Raw genomic sequence first — 22,936 nt, 5'->3', positions numbered from 1 at the left:
TTTTCTTTATTCATCCTGTCTTGTCTTAAACAAGTCGTTCAACTAATTTTTGCAAAAAGCCCGACATTTTTATCAAAATTATGAGTAATTTTTTCATAAATTAATACAGAAAAATGTCTGTTTTCTTGATTCGAAAACAATTACTTGACAAACTGTATTTTGTTTTTGTACAAATTCTTTTTTTTCAGCACATTTGAATTATCATCTCACTTCTTTTTCACAAAAATGTCAAAAACTTGTTAACCCAACTGTCTGTGAAAAAATGATGTACAGCTCGGAGACAAACGACAAATGTATGTATGTGTTAGTAAATCAGAGTTGTATTTGAAGACAAATTGTCTGGTGTAAACGCCTAGTTAACTTCCCAAATGTCAAATTATAAAGGAATACCAGAGCCTCCTACCTAAAGGAGAACGCAGGCGGATTTGCAAAGAGGCTTTGGCATTCCTTTATAATTTGATTGAGCTTGACAAACAGCTGATTGTCAATGCAGTTAATTTTATTGTGTGTTCTGTTCAGTCAAGAAAAAAATAAAATTTTCAATTCTATGCCCAATTATAGAGAGGGAGAAAGTTTTCTAGTATTTCTTTCGTAATTTATTTAATATAATATACAAACAAACTGTAATAAATACAATTAATGTTCGAATAACAGTAAAAACTATTTGCGTCGTATCGCTGAAATTGGCATTGAAAAGTTAAATAAAAATGTTTCGCAGTCGTTCTTGGTTTGGTGGAGGCTGGAATAAACCCAAGAACCGTCTATCATTGGATCACTTGAAATATTTATATAGTGTTTTGGAAAAGAACACAACAGTATCAGAAAATAATAGAGGCTTGTTGGTGGAATCTTTGCGAAGTATAGCTGAGATATTAATATGGGGAGATCAGCACGATTCTTCTGTATTCGAGTAAGTATCTAGTAAATTAACCATCGCCAAACAATAGAACAACAAAGTATGTAATACTTGCAGTTAGAAGAAACAGACATTCGTTCTAATTGCAATACTAAAAATATAAACTAATTCTTATCTCTAAACTTATTCGCATAGTTTCTTCTTGGAAAAGAATATGCTGTCCTACTTTCTTCATATTATGCGGCAGAAAAGTGGGGGATCCAGTTTTGTGTGTGTTCAGTTGTTGCAAACATTGAACATTCTGTTCGAAAACATTCGAAATGAAACTTCTTTGTGTAAGTAATCGTGTCTAAACTATTGCGATCTTCGACTGTAAATGAACGTTTCCATTTCTTACAGATTACCTTCTAAGTAATAATCATGTCAACTCGATTATTGTACACAAATTTGATTTCTCCGATGAGGATGTCATGGGATACTACATATTGTTCTTAAAAACATTAAGTTTAAAACTGAACACTCATACCATTCACTTCTTTTACAATGAGGTAATATTTTATTGGAGAATCTGGAACAAGTGTCGTTTAGGGTCACCTCTCGCATCGGTCCGAAATTTTTACCATAGGTAGCCCTTGGGACCCTGATTCCAACGATTAATAATTTTCGTACTTTAACACCTATAGGTTGTTTATGGGCACCTCTTGGATCGGGCTGAAATTTTTACCATAGGTAGTCCTTGGGACCCCTAACACAACGATATATATTTTTCCGGGGGGAAGTCAATACTTCCTGAGATATGGGTCTTGACATTTCGGAGATTTCGTACTTGTAACACCTTTAGGTTGATTATGGGCACCTCTCGGATCGGGCTGAAATTTTTACCATATCCCTGGGGACGCTGAACACAATCATATATAGTTTCCGGGAGGAAGTCCATACTTCCCGAGATATGGGTCTTGACTTTTTTACTTTTATCACCATTATTTTTAAAACCTATGCAATATGGGACTCGTTTTAAAGCTCACGAAGAGTACTTTCCAATGCCAATAATTAATAAGGGTAATTAGATTTTCTAATAATAATTTATTAAGCTATTATTGGGCTACACTATCAAAACTCTTTTAAATTAAAAGTGTTCTTAAGTAGACGGCCTTCGGCCGGGGATTTAAGATTTTCTCCTATGGACAGGGACAAAAATGGGCTATGTGATCAAAACTCTCATTTAAATTGAAAGTGTTCTTAAGTAGCCGGCTTTCGGCCGGGGATTTAAGACTTTCTCCTATGGACAGGGTCAAAAGTGGGCTACGCGATCAAAACTCTCTTTTAAATTGAAAGTGTTCTTAAGTAGCCGGCCTTCGGCCGGGGATTTAAGACTTTCTCCTATGGACAGGGACAAAAGTGGGCTACGCGATCAAAACTCTCTTTTAAATTGAAGGTGTTCTTAAGTAGCCGGCCTTCGGCAGGGGATTTAAGACTTTCTCCTATGGACAATGACAAAAGTGGGCTATGCAAACAAAACTTTCTTGTAAATTTAAAGTTTCCTAAGTAGCCGGCTTTGAACAGGAATTCAATACATGCTCCTATAAACAGGTGTAAAAATAGGTCGCGTGCATAAAAGTACTCTCCATAAACTTGAAAGCGATGCCCATATTGCCCACGTTAGAATTGTAAAATGTCAAGACCCATATCTAGGGAAGGATGGACTTCCCCCGGAAAATTATATATTGTTGTATTCAGGATGCCAAGGGCTATCTACTGTAAAAATTTCAGGCCGATCCGAGAGGTGCCCATAAACAACCTAAAGGTGTGAAAGTACGAAATTTTCGAAATGTCAAGACCCATATCTCGGGAAGTATGGACTTCCCCCGGAAAATTATATATCGTTCTATTCAGGATGCCAAGGGCTATCTAGTGTAAATTTCAGCCCGATCCGAGAGGTGCCCCTGAACGACATTTAAGCCGAGAAGCTTTATAGTTGTTTGCTAAAGGTGCCAATTTGGATTTCAGCATACAAACGATTTTCCTCTCTACACGGAAGCTATTAAATTTTTCAATCATCCGGAGAGTATGGTGCGTATTGCAGTTCGCACAATTTCCTTAAATGTCTACAAAGTACAAAATGCTAGTATGTTACGTTTTATTAGAGACAAGTAAGTTAAAATTTGGTGACAAGTGTTGAATTTTGTTTTAAAAATTGTTCCATTCGTTTGTCCAGAACGGCTGCTCCTTATTTTAGCAATTTGGTATGGTTTATTGGCAAACATATTTTGGAATTGGATAACTGTGTGCGAACAGATATAGAGTAAGTATTTAAAATATTGAACTTTTATTTTGAGACTAATGGTCTATACTTTTTCTTTCTATTAGTCACCAATCCAATCAAAAACTTTCAAATTTAGTTGCTGAACATTTGGACCATTTACACTATCTGAACGATATACTATTGTTGGAAATTAACGATTTAAATGCAGTACTAACAGAGCATTTGTTACACAAACTTTTTGTTCCGCTGTATATATTTTCACTAACACCGGCACCACCTCCTCCGTCTTTAGCCTTGGTTACCCAGAATTTAGCTGCTGTTTTAAATCGTAATGTTGATATTGACATTCAGGAGATGCAGAATCCTAGAGTATCATCAATAGTCGCATTATATCTATTGTCTTTGGTGTTTCTGGTGGTAACACATTCCCCTTTGGTCCATGCGTTGGCGTGGGTTATATTAAATGGTGATAATAGCGTTTTCAAAGAAGGTGCTGCATCTGTTCTGTATGAAGAGCATAGACAAGCCGTAGTTCCAAGTTTTGCTGAACCACGTGAAAGTTTGGAACAAGCCTTGGATACTGCAACTGCAGCAAATTTCTCCGGCTATTCTTATGGAGAAGAAACTACCGAAGATAGTTTGGTGATAGCGCCTAATAACGATGTATCAACGACAACCAATCACCAACCCGTTGAAGAAACCGAAATCCATAGCTCGACTGAAGCCTTGGAAAATGTTGTACCGACCTTGCCCAATGCTGTCAAATTGGCAAATATCACCGATGAAGAAAAGGAGAAATTACAACAATTGACATCTCCCACCACAGCGACAGTAATTCATCAAGCATTGAATAGACCATTCTTGGATACTGTATTATCAGCTTTAGACTGTACGGAGAACGATTATTTGGCATTATTGGCACTTTGTCTTATCTATGCAATGACTTTTAACAAAGGTTGTATATTTTATATAAATTAGGAAACCTTTATCATATTCATATTTCCTTTTCTAATCTTACTACTCATGCTGCTTTGCTAATTTCTAATACAACTTATTACCTTTGAGTAGATGGTATGTAAAATATCACCCATTTCCCGATCTATTCAATTGCTTAGTCTAAAACATCTCTGACATACCATTTTAAAGATTCAACAGAGTGAATATATGTGTTTCTAATGTTTTTTGAACATATAAAGCTAAAGCTACCTTGCCTATTAACTCTTTAAAAATGCAAATTGATAATTAGTGTAATATTCTTATAGGTGTTAAAAATGATTGGTTCCATCAGGTATTATCTAAATCGAATGGAACACTCAGTTATAAATCTGAGATTATTGAGCGCTTACTGAATATTATAACACTGTCGAATCAACCATGTAAGTTGCCGAGACTATTGTTTTGAATAGTACTAACGTTTCTTTTCCTTAAACATAGCGTGTCGCATTCGACTCATTACGATTGAAATAGCCCTGCATCTACTAGTGACCTTCACGAAACCCACAGAAGACTCACCTACCGCCACTTCCATAACAGAAGCACAACAGGATATACTGTTTGCCGCTCGCAATCAATCAATGTTTGTATTGAGAAATTTCTATAAATCCGAAGATATTTTTCTTGACCTCTTTGAAGATGAATACAATGAAATGCGCAAAACTAATTTAAATGTCGAATTCCTATGTATGGACTCTACAATATTATTACCACCAACGGGAACTCCATTAACGGGTATACCATTTACGAGGCGTCTTCCATGTGGAGAAGTAGAAAAGGCAAGAAGAGCCATACGAGTATTTTTCCTCTTACGCAAAACGTGCCAACAATTCTTAAACGAAAAAGAAACCATGCTGCCGTTAACGAATTCGGTTAATTTGGTTCAAATTGACAATGTTTTAGATCTGAGTAAGTATATGAAATTAAGAAGAAATTACCTTTGGATATTGTACCATTTTTATTTTTATAGACAACAGTGATTTGATAGCATGTACGGTAATTGCAAAGGATAATGTAAAGCAACGTAGATTCCTAGTTATTGACTCACTGCAGTTGATCCTAGTAGAACCCGATGCCAAACTCCTAGGTTGGGGTGTTGCAAAGTTTGTTGGATTTTTACAGGATGTTGAAGTTGTAGGGGACAAAGACGATAGCAGATGTCTGCACATAACAGTACATCGCGGCGGTGCCAGCCATAATCGTACTCCCTTAATATCTGCCAAATTTTTATTTGATGATCACATTCGATGCATGGCTGCAAAACAAAGATTGACAAAGGGTCGCAGTAAAGCCCGGCAAAAGAAAATGTATCAAATAGCACAGATGATCGAAATATCAGGTCAGGTTATAGATTCGCCTGTTTATGCTGTGGCAGGTTTGAGGTCTGCTAGTGGTCCAAGCAGTAGTAGCAGTTCAAGATCATCACGTGATCACAGGCCAATATTTTCAACAAATAATAGAGTGCCTGGTTTTGCCGCTGCTCTTCGGCGAGAAAATATTGCAGGAGGTGTTAGTCGTATCCAAATGGCTCAAAATCGTTCTATCGAAGGGTAATTTATTAAAAATACACTATTCAACTTTTTGAAAACATACGTTATTTATTTTCGCAGTATACGTAATGAAGGATCAGGACGATCTCGCAGACGCAGTCCTAATTCCAATGCCAGTGCAAATAATGGTGAGACAGTTTCCTCGCAACGTGAACACTCCCATTCTCCCATAGGTGCCAAAAGTTCTTCTCACTCCAGAGATAATTCATTACAGAGGACATCTCGAGAGGGTAGCCCTCTGACTCAAAGACCAAGGTATTAGAATTATCAACGTATAAGAATGATCCTGTCTAATAAGAGTAAATTTATTGCAGGTCTGAAGAAATACCCTTGGAAGATTTTCAACATTCACGCAACAACAGCCCCCACGGAAGAACACCTTCTTCATCATCAAATGCAGGTTCACGTTCAAACACACCATCAAGAGCATTGAACTTTGATCAAATTTCGATGCACAATGCCTCGCCACGAAGAGATAATGTAATGGCTAATCAAGCCAATGGTGTTTCGACCAGCAAAGACAACATATTACATACTCAAAAATCTTCAGAAGAAACTTCTTTCATAGCTACCGAAGATACAAACAACACTAATTGCACAGCTGGTTCTAGTGCTGCTAGACGTAAAGGAACCATAGAAACAGTATAATCTGGTTCAATTTCTAATACTTATATATTTTTGGTTTTTAAATTAGATTAACTATGAATAATTGTTGCACGGTAAATGGTGATTCGTTTTAATAGTTGATAATAGTTTATTTATACAAAATGTTTTATTTGACCGCACTTTCAAACATGTTGACTAAAACAATAGATTTATATACATATATATTTAATTGATTGTAAATAACAATATTTAGAATACAATTGTATGTTGTTTTAATACTAATAACCGAAACCAGCACTTGGATAATAGTGAAATATTTAAAATTAAAATAACAGTTAACAAACAAATGTTATTTATTTTAATACTTTTGGCCAGTACAGTAATTAACAGGTAGAAGCAAGTGCATGCTGATTTGATTTTGCCCATGGCACTATTACCCAGGTAGTGACATCGTAAAATTTTGAATATCTTATGTAAAAACTTTTTTATGTTGTTGGAGAAATTACTTTTCGTATTCGATCAGCTGGTGTGATACCACTACCTGGGTAATTTGTGCCATGATTTTGCCGTAATACTAGTGTCAAATTCCATACGACATTTTGTATTCATATTTCTATTTTGGGTGTACATTAGGGATATATATTTTTTGAGACAAAAACTACTATTTAAAAAACTATTTCCAACGAATATCTTCGATGGTAAAACAGAAAGACTTCTCTCATATTAATGACATGAAACCTGGTTTGAGTCCGAACGACCTGCCGCACATAGTAACACCTTATATTTTTAATAAATATAGCTGACATTTTGCTGAGGATTTTAACCATCTCCCAACTCTACACTGTGGTCTTGTATATTATGTACATATTTGGGTCATTTGTTTGTTATATGGAAAACTTGCGAGCTTTTGTGGAAACACAAACCAACATGTTTATACAGAAAAGTGCTTCCCTCTGACGTTTGTCTGAACATATATCTATCCATCCACAGGTCGCATTTTTTGACCGACTTTGCTCTCGAATACATTTTAATACGATGTGATTCAGCTTAAAACAAAAAATACCTAAATAGTTTCGAGGCTAAAAATTGTTTCGCGTTGGAGAGAATACGGTACAATATAGTAATATAAATAGTTTTGAAGCTAAAATTGTTTCGCGATGGAGAGAAGGCGGTACAATATCTTTATAAATAAAAATCAAATGTTGTTCGATCGATTTCGATAATTCTTTCTGTAAAATGTGCCCGACTTGGGTTTTTTGTGCAATGAAAATTTTACCACGCCCACTTTTTTCAATTTTTATCATTTCTACAAAAACTACTGAACCGATTTTCCTGAAATTGCCAGGGAATGTACAGGGATGGCCCTCGGTTATAATAGGCAACAAATTTAGTTGAATTTCGTAAGGGGCGGGGTACTTCCCCTATACCCTATTTCATTAAAAATGCTATATGTATATACACATTAGCTACAAAATTTAGTGTGCATCGGCTTGCAAATTGCATTGGTTGCGCCCCCGATCAAGAAAAACGATATATGTATTTACAAATTTTCTTTAATGGTGAGGTTCATCGGTCCACCAGGCATGAAAAACAAAAACATATAAGTCTCAATAAGCGGGAGAAATAGACTTATTTTTACCTTTTACAATTAGATTGCTTTATTATAAAGACGTGGAACGTGGACGATAATAAATCCTAAACAGCATCAATGGGCACAAAATTCGACAAAGTCCATACGAGAGAATAAAGGTTAGAGACAAAATCTCTTGATACATTTAAAATCCTCCTCGGTATGAGGATACCTATTTTTGAATTGTCAAGCATAAAGTTCATTTATAAATTTGTCAATAAAACTAATTACGGCGGGCCAGCAACGCGGACCGGGGTCTGATAGTAGTAATATAAATAATGTGTATGTATGTATTAGTATTTGTAAAATTGTAAAAAACTAATGTAAAAAACCATATGTTTCCTTTTTCATGAAATTTTTAGCGATCACAAACATTTTTGTAACAAAAATTCTTCTTGTTTACAATTAGAGGAATGGATTGGAGACATTAGACTTGCGTATAAATAGAAATTTCATTAATGATTTTCAAATTTATATAATAATTTCAAAGAAAAATTACAGGTATGTGATGAATTCCGAATCGATTTGGGATAAAAACGATTTGCCCAAAACGAGTGAATCGTATTTAGATGTGACGGAAACCGCATCGAATTTCAATTCTACGTTGTTTCAATTTCATTAAATTCCCCCAAACAAAAAACAGACTAGTGACCCCAAATCCTCAGATGAAAGCGGCATACAATTGTTTTGTTGTGGCGAAAGCAAAAACCGAAATAAATTTACTGAAGAATAAGATAAATGTGTGTTCTTATTTAAATGGGCCTATATGGAAGCTTGGTGAGGGAATTCTTGTGATATTACATGATGAGAACTACAAACAGTGCATAACAACATATTAAGCGGATGTTAAAAGTACATTTTTTGTTCTATGCTTTTTTATCAAAATATCAAAAATTTTCTCAACAAAATATGCCAAAAGTAGGGAAAATAAATCGAAATTTATCTATTCTCTAAACGAGCTTACATTTCAATCCTTTTCTCCTAAAAATCTCTCAAAATTCATTACATCGTTTATAAATCGACCACAAAAATATGACCGTTTTCAAAACGAGAAAAACAAACGATTATCGGATTGCATCACACCCTTTTTTGATCAAATTTCCATAGAACACAATGGAATATGAAACCGATATCGAAAACAATTCGAGATCGAAAAATGTACATGCATCACACCTACAATCGTTTTCGACTCGTTTTGAAATCGAAATCGATTTTCATCACATACCTGTTAGTTTTGGAATTGAAATAATGTATTGACACTTTTTATGTTTTGTTTACAAATACCATTGACACTAGTATTACTTACAACAACAAATTTCTATGTGGTTGTTGTATCGATTGTTGTACAACAACGCTTGCTTCTACCTGTTAATTATTGTAGGTCTGTTCGATAACCCAAAAGTTTGTACAAATTTGTACAAACTTTTACAAAATGCTGTTCGATAACAAATGCTGTTCGATAACAAACTTGGTCAATAAAAGAGAAGTAGCTGCAAATACTTGCAAATACTTTTTACTTGCGAAGTCATCGAACATAACATTTACAAAATGCTGTTCGATAACAAATGCTTGGTTTACATTTGCGAAATCCACTCGATTTCAACTGTCAAACTGTTAACGTCAACTGTTAAACGTCAAATGAAATCCAGATGAGATTTCATTTGTCGTTTGAGCTATGGAATTGACAGTTGAAATCGAGTGGATTTCGTAAATGTAAACTTAGCAAAACTTGTAAAGTAAAAGAGAGCGAATTTGGAGACAAGTGTGAGAGAATTTGGAGAGTTATGTTTACACGTTTTTGCAAGTAATTTTTTCTTGTAAGAATTTGCAAGGTTTATCAGCTGATTTAAATTCGAATGTTTTGTGGCGGACTTCTTGGCAAAAACATAAACAAATGTTTGATTTTTAAAACAATTAGAAACAAAAAAGGAAGAAATTATGAAATAATTTATGGAAAACGATAATGTAAATAAAATCACTTAAGCTTTGTTCCAGAACTAAAAAGTTTTTACAATTTTTACGACTGATTGGCTGATACGACGACTTTGACATTTGTTCCAGTTTTTTTGACGTATTTTCCATTTTTCCGTTCCCGAACTATTTCAAAAAACTGTTGTGTAAGAAAACATTTTTTTATTTTGTAGTTTGTGGTGACAATTTTTGTATTTTATTATTTATGTGTTGGCAAATTGCTGTTCGATAACAATCTGCAAATATTTGGCTTCGAGAGAGTAAAATTAGTTGAGAGAGGTTACTGAGAACTTGCTGAGTACTTGCAAATACTTTTCACTTGTTATCGTACTCACCATGGTGGAATAAGGAGGTGTTACATCAAATCACGTCAAACGTCAAATTTTCTCACAATAATGCATTACTGCGAATTGCTTGTTTACATTTTGTATGTGATTATATTCACAATAACGCATTTTGACAAATGGTATGAAGATCAGCTGTTTTTGGCGTTACACCTTATTATTCCACCATGGTACACACCTTATAGCTGTGTTCCAGAACGTTCCCGTACACAAAAAAGTTTTAAAATGTTCACTTCTCTTTAAACAAAAATGGCGCTAATGACGCTCTCTTTAAAAACTTTTTACACGACAAATTTGGGCGAGTAAAAAAATAGTAACATGGTTGCCGGCGTCTGATTGGCTGATACGCCGACTTTGACATTTGTTCCAGTTTTTTTGACGTATTTTCCATTTTTCCTTTCCCGAACTTTTTGAAAAAACTGTGACAACAATTTTTCTCTCTTTCACGAGTTTTACTATTAAAAAGTACGGGAACGAAGCTTATATGTTTATGAACTAAAAATGGAGAAGTACTAGTTCCCATAGTTCCATCTAGTGACAAATTTATTTGAATCAATTTATCGTTCGCAAGTGACATAACTAACGTCTTGTATAGTTTTGTTTTTAAGTAGTGTATATCTTTAATAATGTCCGCGAAAAAGTACACAGATTTAGTTAAATTAGGCACCCAATATGCCAGAAGAATGAATTATTTGTCCAATCGTATATTTGGAGAAGTGGCACGCACAACAAATGAAAAATCCATGAAGGTTTGTTCATTTGGATCCTCTCATTTCACTAATGTTTTGTTTACAATGTGCTCTTGTTATGTATCTAGGTTGTGCGAATGTTCAGCGAAGAGCCGGTGGACAAACGTGACTACGTCGTAAATTGGTATCCTCGTCATGTTGAGACACACGTATTAATGATGAACCTCCGAGACTATGGTCTGTTCAGAGACGAACATCAAGATTTCAAAGAAGAAATGAAACGTATGCGCAAACTGAGAGGAAAGGCACCACCTAAGAAGGGCGAGGGAAAACGTTCAAAGAAATAGAATGCATTTCAATTATTTTGTTAATTTTTATTGGAAATCAATAGCTTAGCTAGTCCCTCAAATACAATGTTATCACCTTGTTTACATTCATAAGTAACCGTGGAAATTTTACGTTCGTTTTGCATTTGAATTAGAAATTGGCATTCGACATTTATGCGACATGCTTTGGGAAATTTAAAATTCTGTTCCAAAACAATTGTTCCAGCTGGATAGTGGGTGCCAATGAGACCGGCTATTACAGCATTTAGAAATGCTCCATGCACCATACGATTTTCCGGCGGAATGCTGGAGCTATGCAGTGGATTATAGTCACCAGTTAATTGTGAAAAATTGTCTAGATCTTGCTGCGAGAATGTCTTAACTAATCTCAATTCCCTTGATGGCTTTGTACTAAGGCATCTGTTGAGAAACCATTTACTTTGTTGTTGGCTCTTCAATAAATTCATAACGCCTACAAAAATCCGATAAAAGCAACCCTGATATATTGCTAAGCCTTTTGTTACTTTTGAACTGGGAATTTATCTGTTGAATACGTTTTATTGTATCACCTGAGAGTATATCTTTCTTTTCGACTTGTTGACTTCCCAATAGCTGATATATTAATGTACAGCAGTTTAAGAGAATTTCAATGTTCTGTGTATTAATAAATAATTGTTTAATGCTTTTAAAGTTGTTGGGTTGCCCTAGAAACGAAGATATTTCACGATCTGAAACGATAAAATGATATTAAATCTTTTAAATAAATGTCGGGCACACAATATGCATACCCAAAATGATGTTACACAAGCCAGCGATGCCATGCAATTTTAGTGTATCGTTATTGCTTTCCAATAGCTCAATGAAAACCTTTACCGCTTCCTTCTTTTTCAAATATTCCCAGTTGATGGGATCGTATGCAAAATTGGCAAGATTTGCTGTAACTTGCTCTTGTGCTTCTGTAAAATCAAAGTATTATGTACATAAATGCAAAGGGAACTACTTAAGTGTTGTTTACACTAGCAATCAATGTCATATGACCCGAAATAATAAAATCCCTATCTACCCACACAGACAATGTGGATACGTTATTTCACTGTTGTTTTTCTGGTGTGGACGCAAAAAGTAAGGCATAAGGAAAATCCCATAACTTTAAAACGCAAAATTATGAATGAGAAGTTCAAATAAAAGTTGACAACACTGTTGCTATCTGTAAATTTTACGACACTTTTTATTGGGTCATAAGTTGAATATACGGACTGGATTCGGATCGATGACAAAAAACTTTGATTTAAAGGAAAATTTTGTTCGCTTTAGCTGTTCCTGTCCATAGGAGAAAGTCCTAAATCCCCGGCCGAAGGCCGGCTATACATATATAAAAAATAGATATAAACTAAACTTATGGTCAAAACCAAGGGAATTTCGAACTTTCGGAGCCTATATCTCAGGACTTCCTGCCCATGATATAAACAAATATTGGCGTAATCAGCACTTCAAGCCCTACCTGTGGTAAAAATTTCAGATCGATCCGAATCCAGTCCAAACATTCAACCTTCCGTCGGTATCACATTGATGGCTAGTGCAAACTACATCTTACTGAGCATCATACCTACATTTGTGGTGGTGTAGTATTCCTCAACCAGATGTTCTATAAATTCTTCACGATTGATTCCAGGACTTGGAGTTTTTCTTTTTAGTTTTTTATGAGAACTAAACATAATTTGGTGGGTCCTTCGCCGACAGTTTCATCTGTCATCAGGTACCTCAAAAAATGTGAAGCAATTATTCACTGTCACTCAATTATGTAGATAATTGAATTCCCTATAGAATGTCAAAATAATTTTAAATTTATATTAAAATTTAATAATTAAATGTTAAGATCGGGGTCTAAAACAGAAACCGCTTGCTTTCCTGATTCTCACCATTTCTCTAGAGCGGAAGTTCAATTGAACGATTCAATTAAACGAGCACATGAACTAGCGTTGTACTTTGTTGTTTATTTACGCTGCGTTTGCACATGACAGGACAGTTGAGTTCATGCATTTGGTCTGTTCCTTTACTTTTTAAAATGGTAAAACCGGCAAAAGTAGTAAAAGTTGTAAACTGCTCCCGTATGAATTGTATGGTGTCAGAAGTAAAGGAACGCTTTTCGAGTAAAAAGTGGTAAAACTTGAAGATTCTTTCACGTAATGCCGGGCATACACTATGGGCATGCACGACAGCATTTGTAATAGTATTAGTAAATTTTGAAGTTTTTGTCAATGTATTTGGGAGTAGTTTTGGCAGGATTGAAATCAAAATAGTTTTGATTTTGTAAATGAACACCTTTCAATCCGATGAATTTTGTTTATTTTCCAAGTAACCAACAAATAATTTTTGAAAACAACAAATATTATTTGTGAGGAAATTAAAAATTTGGCAAACTTCAACCCAAAATCGAGTTCTGGAGGAAAATTCATTAGTTTTGCAATATGGATTGAAGGAATGCCACACACTATTCAATCACACACTTACACAAGGGTTCATCGGTTGCTGTCCTGCATGCCCATAGTGTATGCCCGGCATAAAGGAACAGAGCTATTAGCTCTGTTCCAGAACTAAAAATTTTTTACAATTTTTACCATTTTTACACATTTTGCGTTCCCGTACACAAAATTTATATGAAAATCGTTTACGACTTTTACAAGTTTTACGACTTTTACCACTTTATAAAGTACGGGAACAGGCCAAATGATTGTCAAAAACCCAAAACTTGCCTGTGTGACGTTAACTGCAAACACAGTTGTAAGATTTTGAATGAAAATCGTCGATTTATTTTTGTGTTGCGTTCACATATTTTGTTATTGTTCATATTATATTGTTTTCAACACATTTCAATTATCATCTCCCTTCTTCTTACAACAATGTCAAAAATTTGTTAACCCTACTGTCTGTAAAAAAAATGTTGGACAGCTAGGAGACAAACGACAAATGTATATATGTGTTAGTCCCGGTCCACACAAGAGTGATTTCATTGAAAAAATTGCATGAAATTATGCGTCTCAAGATCGACTTCCATAGTAGAGTAAAATCATAAAATTGCTGTAGTGGGGAATTCGATTTAAGAACGCCTAATTTCATGGTTTTTTTAATGAAATTCATGCTAGTGTGGACCGGGACTTAGGAAATCAAAATTGTATTTGAAGACAAATTGTCTGGTGTAAACGCCTAGTTATCAATGCATTTTTGGAATTTACTGTGGATTGCACCCCGCCAAAAAGATTGCATTCATGCATTTTAATCACAAGTACAAGTGCCATGGGAGAACATTGTAATTGGATCCGCCGCTCGCTTTATTCGCGTTCAAAAATGCAGTGAAATACATGTATGTTTTTTTGACAATATTAGTGTTGCCACACATATTTACTTCGTCTTTTTATGATGTGTGTTCGTTTACTCAAAATTTGTACAAATTGTTACTGGATGTTGTTCGTTTACTCTACAGTACAATGCAAAAGACCTTAGCCGATTACAAGAAGTTACTGAACTTGTACAAATTTGTACGAATTGTTGAGTAAACGAAAACACCTATGATGTTGTCAATATTTGCAATGTAAATATTGCAAGTCAGCAATCAGCCTTTATATTTTAAGTTTGACCAGCTGACTTTTAATCAGCTGTTCAATCTAAACAACTTGAAATGTTAACATTTTTGACGAAGAAAATTTCATGTTTTACTGACTTGTGTACAGTCTGTCTGCAAATACAACTCTGATTTACTAACACATATGGTCTGTTCCTTTACTTCTGAAAATGGTAAAACCGGCAAAAGTAGTAAAAGTTGAAAACTGCTCCCATATGAATTGTATTGTGTCTGAAGTAAAGGAACGCTTTTCGTGTAAAACGTTGTAAAACTTGAAGATTCTTGAACGTAAAGGAACAGGGCTATACATACATTTGTCGGCTCTCTCCCAGCTGTCCATCACTTTTTCACAGACACCCGGGTTAACAAATTTTTTACATTTTTGTAAAATCAAGTGAGATAACAATTGAAATGTGTCGAGAACAAAAGAACAGGAACAAAAACCAAATATGTAAATGGAAAACAAAAAGAAATCGACGATTTTCATTAATAATTTTACAACTGTTTTTGCAGTTGTCTGGACGCCTACGTCACACAGGCAAGTTATTGGTTTTTTTGACAACCAATACATGAACTCAACTGTCCTGTGTAAACGCAGGGTTATATAGGTAAAATAGGGCACACAGCTAGGATGCACTCCATTTTCGATCCAAATCTCAGCTTTTGATGTAGCGTTTGAATTTATAGCTCATTTAGACTAGCCATAAATCCTCGACTGGATTTAATAAATCCAGTACAAATCTCATTGCATTTAGATATACATTTTGGAGGATTTAAATGGCAGTCAGCTGATTTTTGTTCATAGCACAATTATCAAGGAGGATTTAAATGACAGTCAGCTGATTTTTGTTCATAGCACAATTACCAAGGTTGATGCATCAGCCCATCTGAACGAATGTGAAACGTCAAAAGAATTTTTTGTAAATTGAATTCGTGTCAAAAAACATACGTCAAATTAAAAATTTATTGTTTAATACTGAGAATGTTAGCACATTATGCTACTAATGTTAACTAAAGAGCAAATAAAGAATTATTTTATCGCAGTTTGCCCATGTAAAATAAATAAACGAATTATTTTATCGTTTAGACATCATAAATATTAGTCTTGGTTGATTAAAATCAACTTTGTACATCAAAACAAATTTAATTTTTCCGCCTTGTTTACAAATTTTTACATTTTAAATTATTTTTAGTGTAGCAATTCACCGATGCATCTTGTGCCAGCTTGCAACTTTTTGTATTTTTTAGCATGGTATAAATAGAAAGGTATAACAGAGCTCACATCTGATTTCAATTTTTTTTCTGAGTGTGACCGACTTTTGTCAATGTGAAGTTTATATTTTGTGTGTGTATGTGTTTGTTTTGAAAAATATTAAAAATGTTTTCAAAATAGATTCAAAATGAATTGCAATGAAATCGTTAATTACAGAGCCGTAGTAAAATATATTTATCAAACTTAATTTAAAAATAAGTTTTTGGCCGTGTTTCGATGTATATGTGAAAACAAATATTTATGATTCATTCATTTTCGCGCTGTTTTAACGAATTGGATAAAATGACAAAAAATATCAAACAAACAAAGGCAACCTGTTGCATATGCCAGTATAACAATTCTGACAGGAAGCGGGCATACGTGTAGGGTTGAATTTCTATCGTTTTTTCGAACCTGTTCTACCTTCCTTATTGTACCATGTTTTTTAGCAACATGTTGCAAAAAACAGAGTTGTATACGAGGATTTATGCCAGATTTAAAACAAATCCACTCAATAGGAGGATTTATTTTTGTATGGGAATTCTGGAAGATTTTGGCTGGATTTAGCAAATAAAACCTGATAATGCGCTAAATCCGGCTAATGGTGTCATATCTAAATATTAAAGGCACTCTTCCGATTGCATTTTTATAGTGCGGTTACACTACAGTTTTTTTGCCGGGTTAACCCACTTTATGAGGATTTATTGCTTAATCTGGTCAAATCTGACCAGATTTGCCATACAAAAATTAAATCCTCTCACGACTTGGTTTATTTTAAATCCGGCATAAATCCACCAAATATACAGTGTTGTATTCGGTATTTGTGCAAAAAAATCCAACTCTACTCAAAAAGTACCAAAAGTTGCAACTGTTTTTGCAACAGAGTTTGTCGTGTTTTACACGTTTACGATTGGTCGCATGAGATTTTATGGAGTTAACAAATCTAAAGTTATTTGAAAATGTTGTTGGCTTTGTATTGTTGGACTGCAAAATAATACTTGTTGTGTATTTATTTCAGCTAAAGTCCATACTTTGTTGCTTCAACATTTGAAGAAACAAAATGTTTAACAGTGGGTATTGAAATTGATTTCAAATTGATTTCAATACCCACTGTTAAACATTTTGTTTCTTCAAATGTTGAAGCAACAAAGTATGGACTTTAGCTGAAATAAATACACAACAAGTATTATTTTGCAGTCCAACAATACAAAGCCAACAACAATAACAGGCAATCAGCACGGCCTTACTTGTTGACTACGCATAAAGCAAAAACAACATTTTGTTGTGATCTCTGCTTACTGCAAACAACACTACTTATGCTTGTCTTCTTTGCGATGCAAAGACAGCATAAAAAACAGTAGTGGGTATATGATTTTGATTATTCTGACTCAATTGTGCGGTAAACAGATTTAGGAGGATACAGAAAATTTCTCGTTCTGTTTAATTTTCTGGTCACTCTTATTGACCTGTTTATTGATACAGAGTCAGCGGTTAAGAGAACTGATGAGGAAGTTTGGCTGCTTCCGAAACTATAGTATTCTCTGCCTCCGCTCGTAGTAATCAATTTCAATACCCACTGTTAAACATTTTGTTTCTTCAAATGTTGAAGCAACAAAGTATGGACTTTAGCTGAAACTAGCAAAGTGCCCGCTACTTCGTATGCGGAAAGGATATAAAAAACAAATAAACAATATATAACATGGAAATGGCGAACACTGAAAATTTTATTGTACTTATATAAATTTTAATCAATAATTATTGTTATTTTAGTACTGTTCGTACCGCTTTAGTTCGATTTTCAAAAAATCAGCGGTATCTCACCCTTACATGTCAACAGCGAGACCAACATTGCACACCAATACTCACACTAAATCCAAAAAATACAGATTCCAGCACTGTCCCTACACCCAACAACATATTGAGTGCCATTAAGTATTCTTCGTACCCATAAGTACCTCAATCCTTCACTTCACCAGTAGCCTTAATTCCAAAAAACAGGATTCCAGCGCTGTCCTTGCACTCAAATTCATATTGTACCATTTGGTATATTTCTTGTCCATAAGTACGAATTTCAAAAACTACCACCATGTCTCAATCCTACACTCCAACCGTAGTCTTACCAAATTCCAGGATTCCAGCTCTATCCGTTCCGCCAAATAGCCACTGTACCAAATTTAGTACCATTTAGTACTTTTCGTACCCATAAGTACGAATTCCCAAAACTACATCAATCCTACACTTCAACAATAATCTCAATTCCAAATTTCAGGATTCCAGATTCCAAATCCAAATTATACCAAATTTAGTGCTTTTCGTATCCATAAGTACGAATTTCCAAAACTACCTCAATCCTACACTTCAACATTAATCTCAATTACGAATTTAAGGTTTCACGCTCTTTTCGTTCACCCAAATCCAAACTGTACCAACTTTAGTATTTGTACCAAATTTAGTACCACTTAGAAGTTTTCGTAACCTTAAGTACGAATTTTCAAAACAACTTCCATTCTATAATGCAACAGTAGCCAATCTTATACTCCAGCAGCAATTTTTATTCCAAATTTCAGAAATTCACATCTATCCGATGACCCAAAACTTAATTGCACCAAATTTATTACTTTTCTAATTCAAAATTTCAGGATTCCAGCTCTATCCTTTCAACCTAAATCCAAATTGTACAAAATTTAATACTTGTCGTATCCATAAGTACGAATTTTGAAAACTACTTTCATTCTATTCTCTAACAGTAGACTTAATTCAAAATTTCAGGATTCCAGCTCTATCCGTTCACCTAAATCATGATTGTACCAAATTTAGTATCATTTAGTACATTTCGTACCCATAAGTACGAATTGTCAAAACTACTTCCATTCTACTCTCTAACAGCAGCCTTAATTCAAATTTCAGGATTCCAGCTCTATTCGTTCGCCCAAATCGTAATTGTACCAAATTTAGTATCATTTAGTACATTTCGTACCCATAAGTACGAATTGTCAAAACTACTTCCATTCTACTCTCTAACAGCAGCCTTAATTCAAATTTCAGGATTCCAGCTCTATTCGTTCGCCCAAATCGTAATTGTACCAAATTTAGTACCATTTAGTACTTTTCGTACCCATAAGTACGAATTTTTAAAATTACTTCCATTCTATTTTCTAACATCAGCCTTAATACAAATTCCAGGATTCCAGCTGTATTCGTTCGCCTAAATCATGATTGTACCAAATTTAGTATCATTTAGTACATTTCGTAACCACAGCCTTAGTTCAAAATTTCAGGATTCCAGCCCTATCCGTTCGCCCAAATCGTAATTGTACCCAATTTAGGATCATTTAGTACATTTCGTACCCATAAGAACGAATTTTCAAAACTACTTCCACTCTACCCTCCAACTGCAGCCTTAATGCAAAAATTACAGGATTCCAGCCGCTCAACCTAAATCAAATTGTACAAAATTTTGTACCATTTAGTACTTGTCGTACCCATAAGTACGAATTGTCAAAACTGCTTCCATTCTATTCTCTATCAGCAGCCTTAATTCAAATTTCAGGATTCCAGCTCTATTCGTTCGCCCAAATCGTAATTGTACCAAATTTAGTACCATTTAGTACTTTTCGTACCCATAAGTACGAATTTTCAAAATTACTTCCATTCTACTCTCTAACATCAGCCTTAATTCAAACTTCACGATGTAGTACCATTTAGTATTTGTCGTACCTATCAGTACGAATTTTTAAAACTGCTTCCATTCTACTCTCTAATTCAAATTTCAGGATTCCAGCTATATCCGTTCGCCCAAATCGTAATTGTACCAAATTTAGTATCATTCAGTACTTTTTGTACCCTTAAGTACGAATTTTCAAAACTACTTCCATTCTACTCTCTAACATTAGCCTTAATTCAAATTTCAGAATTCCAACTCTATCCGTTCGCCCAAATCGTAATTGTACCAAATTTAGTACCATTTAATAATTTTCGTACCCATAAGTAAGAATTTTCAAAACTACTACCTCAATTCAAAATTCCAGGATTCCAGCTCTATCCGTCTATCTATCCAAATTGTACCAAATTTAGTACCGTTTAGTACTTGTCGTACCCATAAGTACGAATTTTCAAAACTACTTCCATTCTACTCTCTAACAGCAGCCTTAATTCAAAACTTCAGGATTCCAGGTCTATCCGTTCAACCTAAATCCAAATTTAGTACCATTTAGTACATTTCTTACCCATAGGTACGAATTTGTAAAACTACATCCATTTTACTCTCCAACAGTAGCCTTAGTTAAAAATTTCAGGATTCCAGCTCTATCCGTTCGCCCAAATCATAATTGTACCAAATTTAGTACCATTTAGTACTTTTCGTACCCATAAGTACGAATTTTCAAAACTGCTTCCATTCATCTTCAACAGTAGCCTTAGTTCGAAATTTCAGGATTCCAGCTCTATACGATCTCCCAAATCATAATTGTACCAAATTTAGTACCATTTAGTACTTTTCGTACCCATAAGTACGAATTTAAAAAACTATGTCCATTCCACTCTCCAACAGTAGCCTTAGTTCAACATTTCAGGATTCCAGCTCTATACGTTCGCCCAAATCATAATTGTACCAAATTTAGTACTTTTCGTACCCATAAGTACGAATTTTCAAAACTGCTTCCATTCACTCTTCAACAGTAGCCTTAGTTCGAAATTTCAGGATTCCAGCTCTATCCGTTCGCCCAAATCATAATTGTACCAAATTTAGTACCATTTAGTACTTTTCGTACCCATAAGTACGAATTTTCAAAACTACGTCCATTCTACTCTCCAACAGAAGCCTTAATTTAAAATTTCAGGATTCCAGCTCTATCCGTTCGCCTAAATCATAATTGTACCAAATTTAGTACCATTTAGTACTTTTCGTACACATGTGTACACTTTTCCTAAACCACCTCCTTATGTCAGCCGTACCTTTTAACCTTGACTCTCACACCAAATTTCAACCTTTAACCTTTATCCGTTCACAAAATACGAATTGGTACCAAATTTAGTACACTTTAGTACTTTTCGTACACTTATAGTTCGAGTTTCGAAAAACCCTTTAGCACATCTTTCCTACACTCCATCAGTAACCTTCATTCCAAATTTCAAAGTTCTAGCTCTACCGGTTCGCCAAATACAAACGGTACCATATTTAGTACCTTTTAGTACTTTTCGTACCCTTCCAGTTCGAATTTCCAAAAACCCAGCCTTATCTGACCCCTTCGGACCAAGAGTGACCCTCACCCAAAATTTCATGATTCTAGCTTCAGCCGTTTCGTCTGGGCGTTGATGAATCAATCAGTCAATCAGTCAGTCAGTCAGTCAGTGAATCAGTCACTCTACTCTTTTATTAATATAGATAAATACACAACAAGTATTATTTTGCAGTCCAACAATACAAAGCCAACAACAATAACAGGCAATCAGCACGGCCTTACTTGTTGACTACGCATAAAGCAAAAACAACATTTTGTTGTGATCTCTGCTTACTGCAAACAACACTACTTATGCTTGTCTTCTTTGCGATGCAAAGACAGCATAAAAAACAGTAGTGGGTATATGATTTTGATTATTCTGACTCAATTGTGCGGTAAACAGATTTAGGAGGATACAGAAAATTTCTCGTTCTGTTTAATTTTCTGGTCACTCTTATTGACCTGTTTATTGATACAGAGTCAGCGGTTAAGAGAACTGATGAGGAAGTTTGGCTGCTTCCGAAACTATAGTATTCTCTGCCTCCGCTCGTAGTAATCAATTTCAATACCCACTGTTAAACATTTTGTTTCTTCAAATGTTGAAGCAACAAAGTATGGACTTTAGCTGAAATAAATACACAACAAGTTATTTGAAAATCATAAAATTATTTATTTTTTTACATTAGACACTTTTTTAACAAAAAGTACGTAAAATATATGTAAAATATACCAATATGAGCAAAGAGGGGACGATATCTCATGCGAGAAATTGTAAAAGTGTTAAACACGACTTTATTAGTTATTTTGTATGTATACGTAAACAAACATCAGCTGACAGTTTATATCCTCGAAAAGCTAAGTGTAACCAGCAAAGATTAACCCACTGGATCTATTAAACCCAGTGGGTTAACCTTCAATAGTGTAACCGGGGTATTAGTCAGTCTAAAGATGTAATAAAAATGCAAGCCATTGCGAAATATCCCAGAATAAATAAAATGCATTTATTATTTTTGTAAAACATGAATACAAAGAACTTTATTATATAGACACAAACTAAAAAATGTTTCCATTAAATTCAATCACATTTGAGTTTACTTTTTCCGTTCTCCGATTAATCCAAGCGCATCTGATTTTGCTTCATCATCCTAAAGAGTTTTTATATTGCCTTCCCATCACTAGTTCAGCTTTCGACATGGACTCCAACTCCACTCCATTAAAAATTTCCGTCTCGTGAATTACCGCAAAAATGTTCGCAACTTAAGTTTTTATATCTTTATTTTATAAGTTTACATTTACGAAATCCACTTGATTTCAACTGTCAGTTCCATAGCTCAAACGTCAAATGAAATCTCATCTGGATTTCATTTGACGTTTAACCTATGGATTTGACAGTTGAAATCGAGTGGATTTCGTAAATGTAAAGCAAGCATTATAACAAATTCTTAGAAATGTATACACTCCCTCTTATTTTTAGAATAAATGATTCCGCCAGCGGTGGGTAGGGAACAACCATGGTAGAATAATAAAAGGTAGTCGCATCTGTCAAATTTGGGAAAATACAACCCTGTATGTGTGTACGGGAGCGTGTCAAATACAAAACAACAATAATACGACATGA

The 22,936-nt window shown here is 34.6% G+C and overlaps 3 protein-coding genes across 4 annotated transcripts; 2 read left to right on the top strand and 1 right to left on the bottom strand.

The window, feature by feature from the left end:
- The first annotated feature begins 408 nt into the window (after nucleotides 1-408).
- ema (C-type lectin domain containing ema) lies at nucleotides 409-6,615 on the top strand. Of its 2 annotated transcripts, none has more exons than XM_073965132.1 (11): nucleotides 409-910; nucleotides 1,052-1,191; nucleotides 1,256-1,404; nucleotides 2,864-3,006; nucleotides 3,072-3,158; nucleotides 3,224-4,074; nucleotides 4,382-4,495; nucleotides 4,554-5,021; nucleotides 5,083-5,662; nucleotides 5,723-5,917; nucleotides 5,977-6,615. In XM_073965132.1, exons 1-11 carry the CDS (start codon nucleotides 708-710, stop codon nucleotides 6,308-6,310), a joined length of 3,264 nt encoding a protein of 1,087 aa, XP_073821233.1. In that variant the 5' UTR covers nucleotides 409-707; the 3' UTR covers nucleotides 6,311-6,615. The 2 variants fall into 2 exon arrangements, with proteins under 2 accessions (XP_073821233.1, XP_073821225.1); XM_073965124.1 differs by having other exon boundaries at nucleotides 452-910; nucleotides 3,224-4,077.
- A 4,141-nt stretch (nucleotides 6,616-10,756) lies between these two features.
- On the top strand, nucleotides 10,757-11,342 carry mRpS33 (mitochondrial ribosomal protein S33). The gene is made up of 2 exons (XM_073963252.1): nucleotides 10,757-10,962; nucleotides 11,031-11,342. Exons 1-2 carry the CDS (start codon nucleotides 10,840-10,842, stop codon nucleotides 11,247-11,249), a joined length of 342 nt encoding a protein of 113 aa, XP_073819353.1. The 5' UTR covers nucleotides 10,757-10,839; the 3' UTR covers nucleotides 11,250-11,342.
- On the bottom strand, nucleotides 11,256-13,182 carry LOC141390336 (armadillo repeat-containing protein 7). Its single transcript, XM_073963253.1, is given in 4 exon segments — nucleotides 11,256-11,682; nucleotides 11,684-11,956; nucleotides 12,017-12,184; nucleotides 12,835-13,182. Coding segments are annotated over 4 exon segments (963 nt in total). The 5' UTR covers nucleotides 12,944-13,182; the 3' UTR covers nucleotides 11,256-11,269.
- Between the last annotated feature and the right edge of the window lie 9,754 nt (nucleotides 13,183-22,936).

This window comes from Musca autumnalis, unplaced genomic scaffold (assembly GCF_047663935.1).
Source record: "Musca autumnalis isolate F117 unplaced genomic scaffold, ASM4766393v1 scaffold_1, whole genome shotgun sequence".
NCBI classification, from domain to species: Eukaryota; Metazoa; Arthropoda; class Insecta; order Diptera; family Muscidae; genus Musca; species Musca autumnalis.
This window is presented reverse-complemented; position numbering and strand designations above follow the sequence as displayed.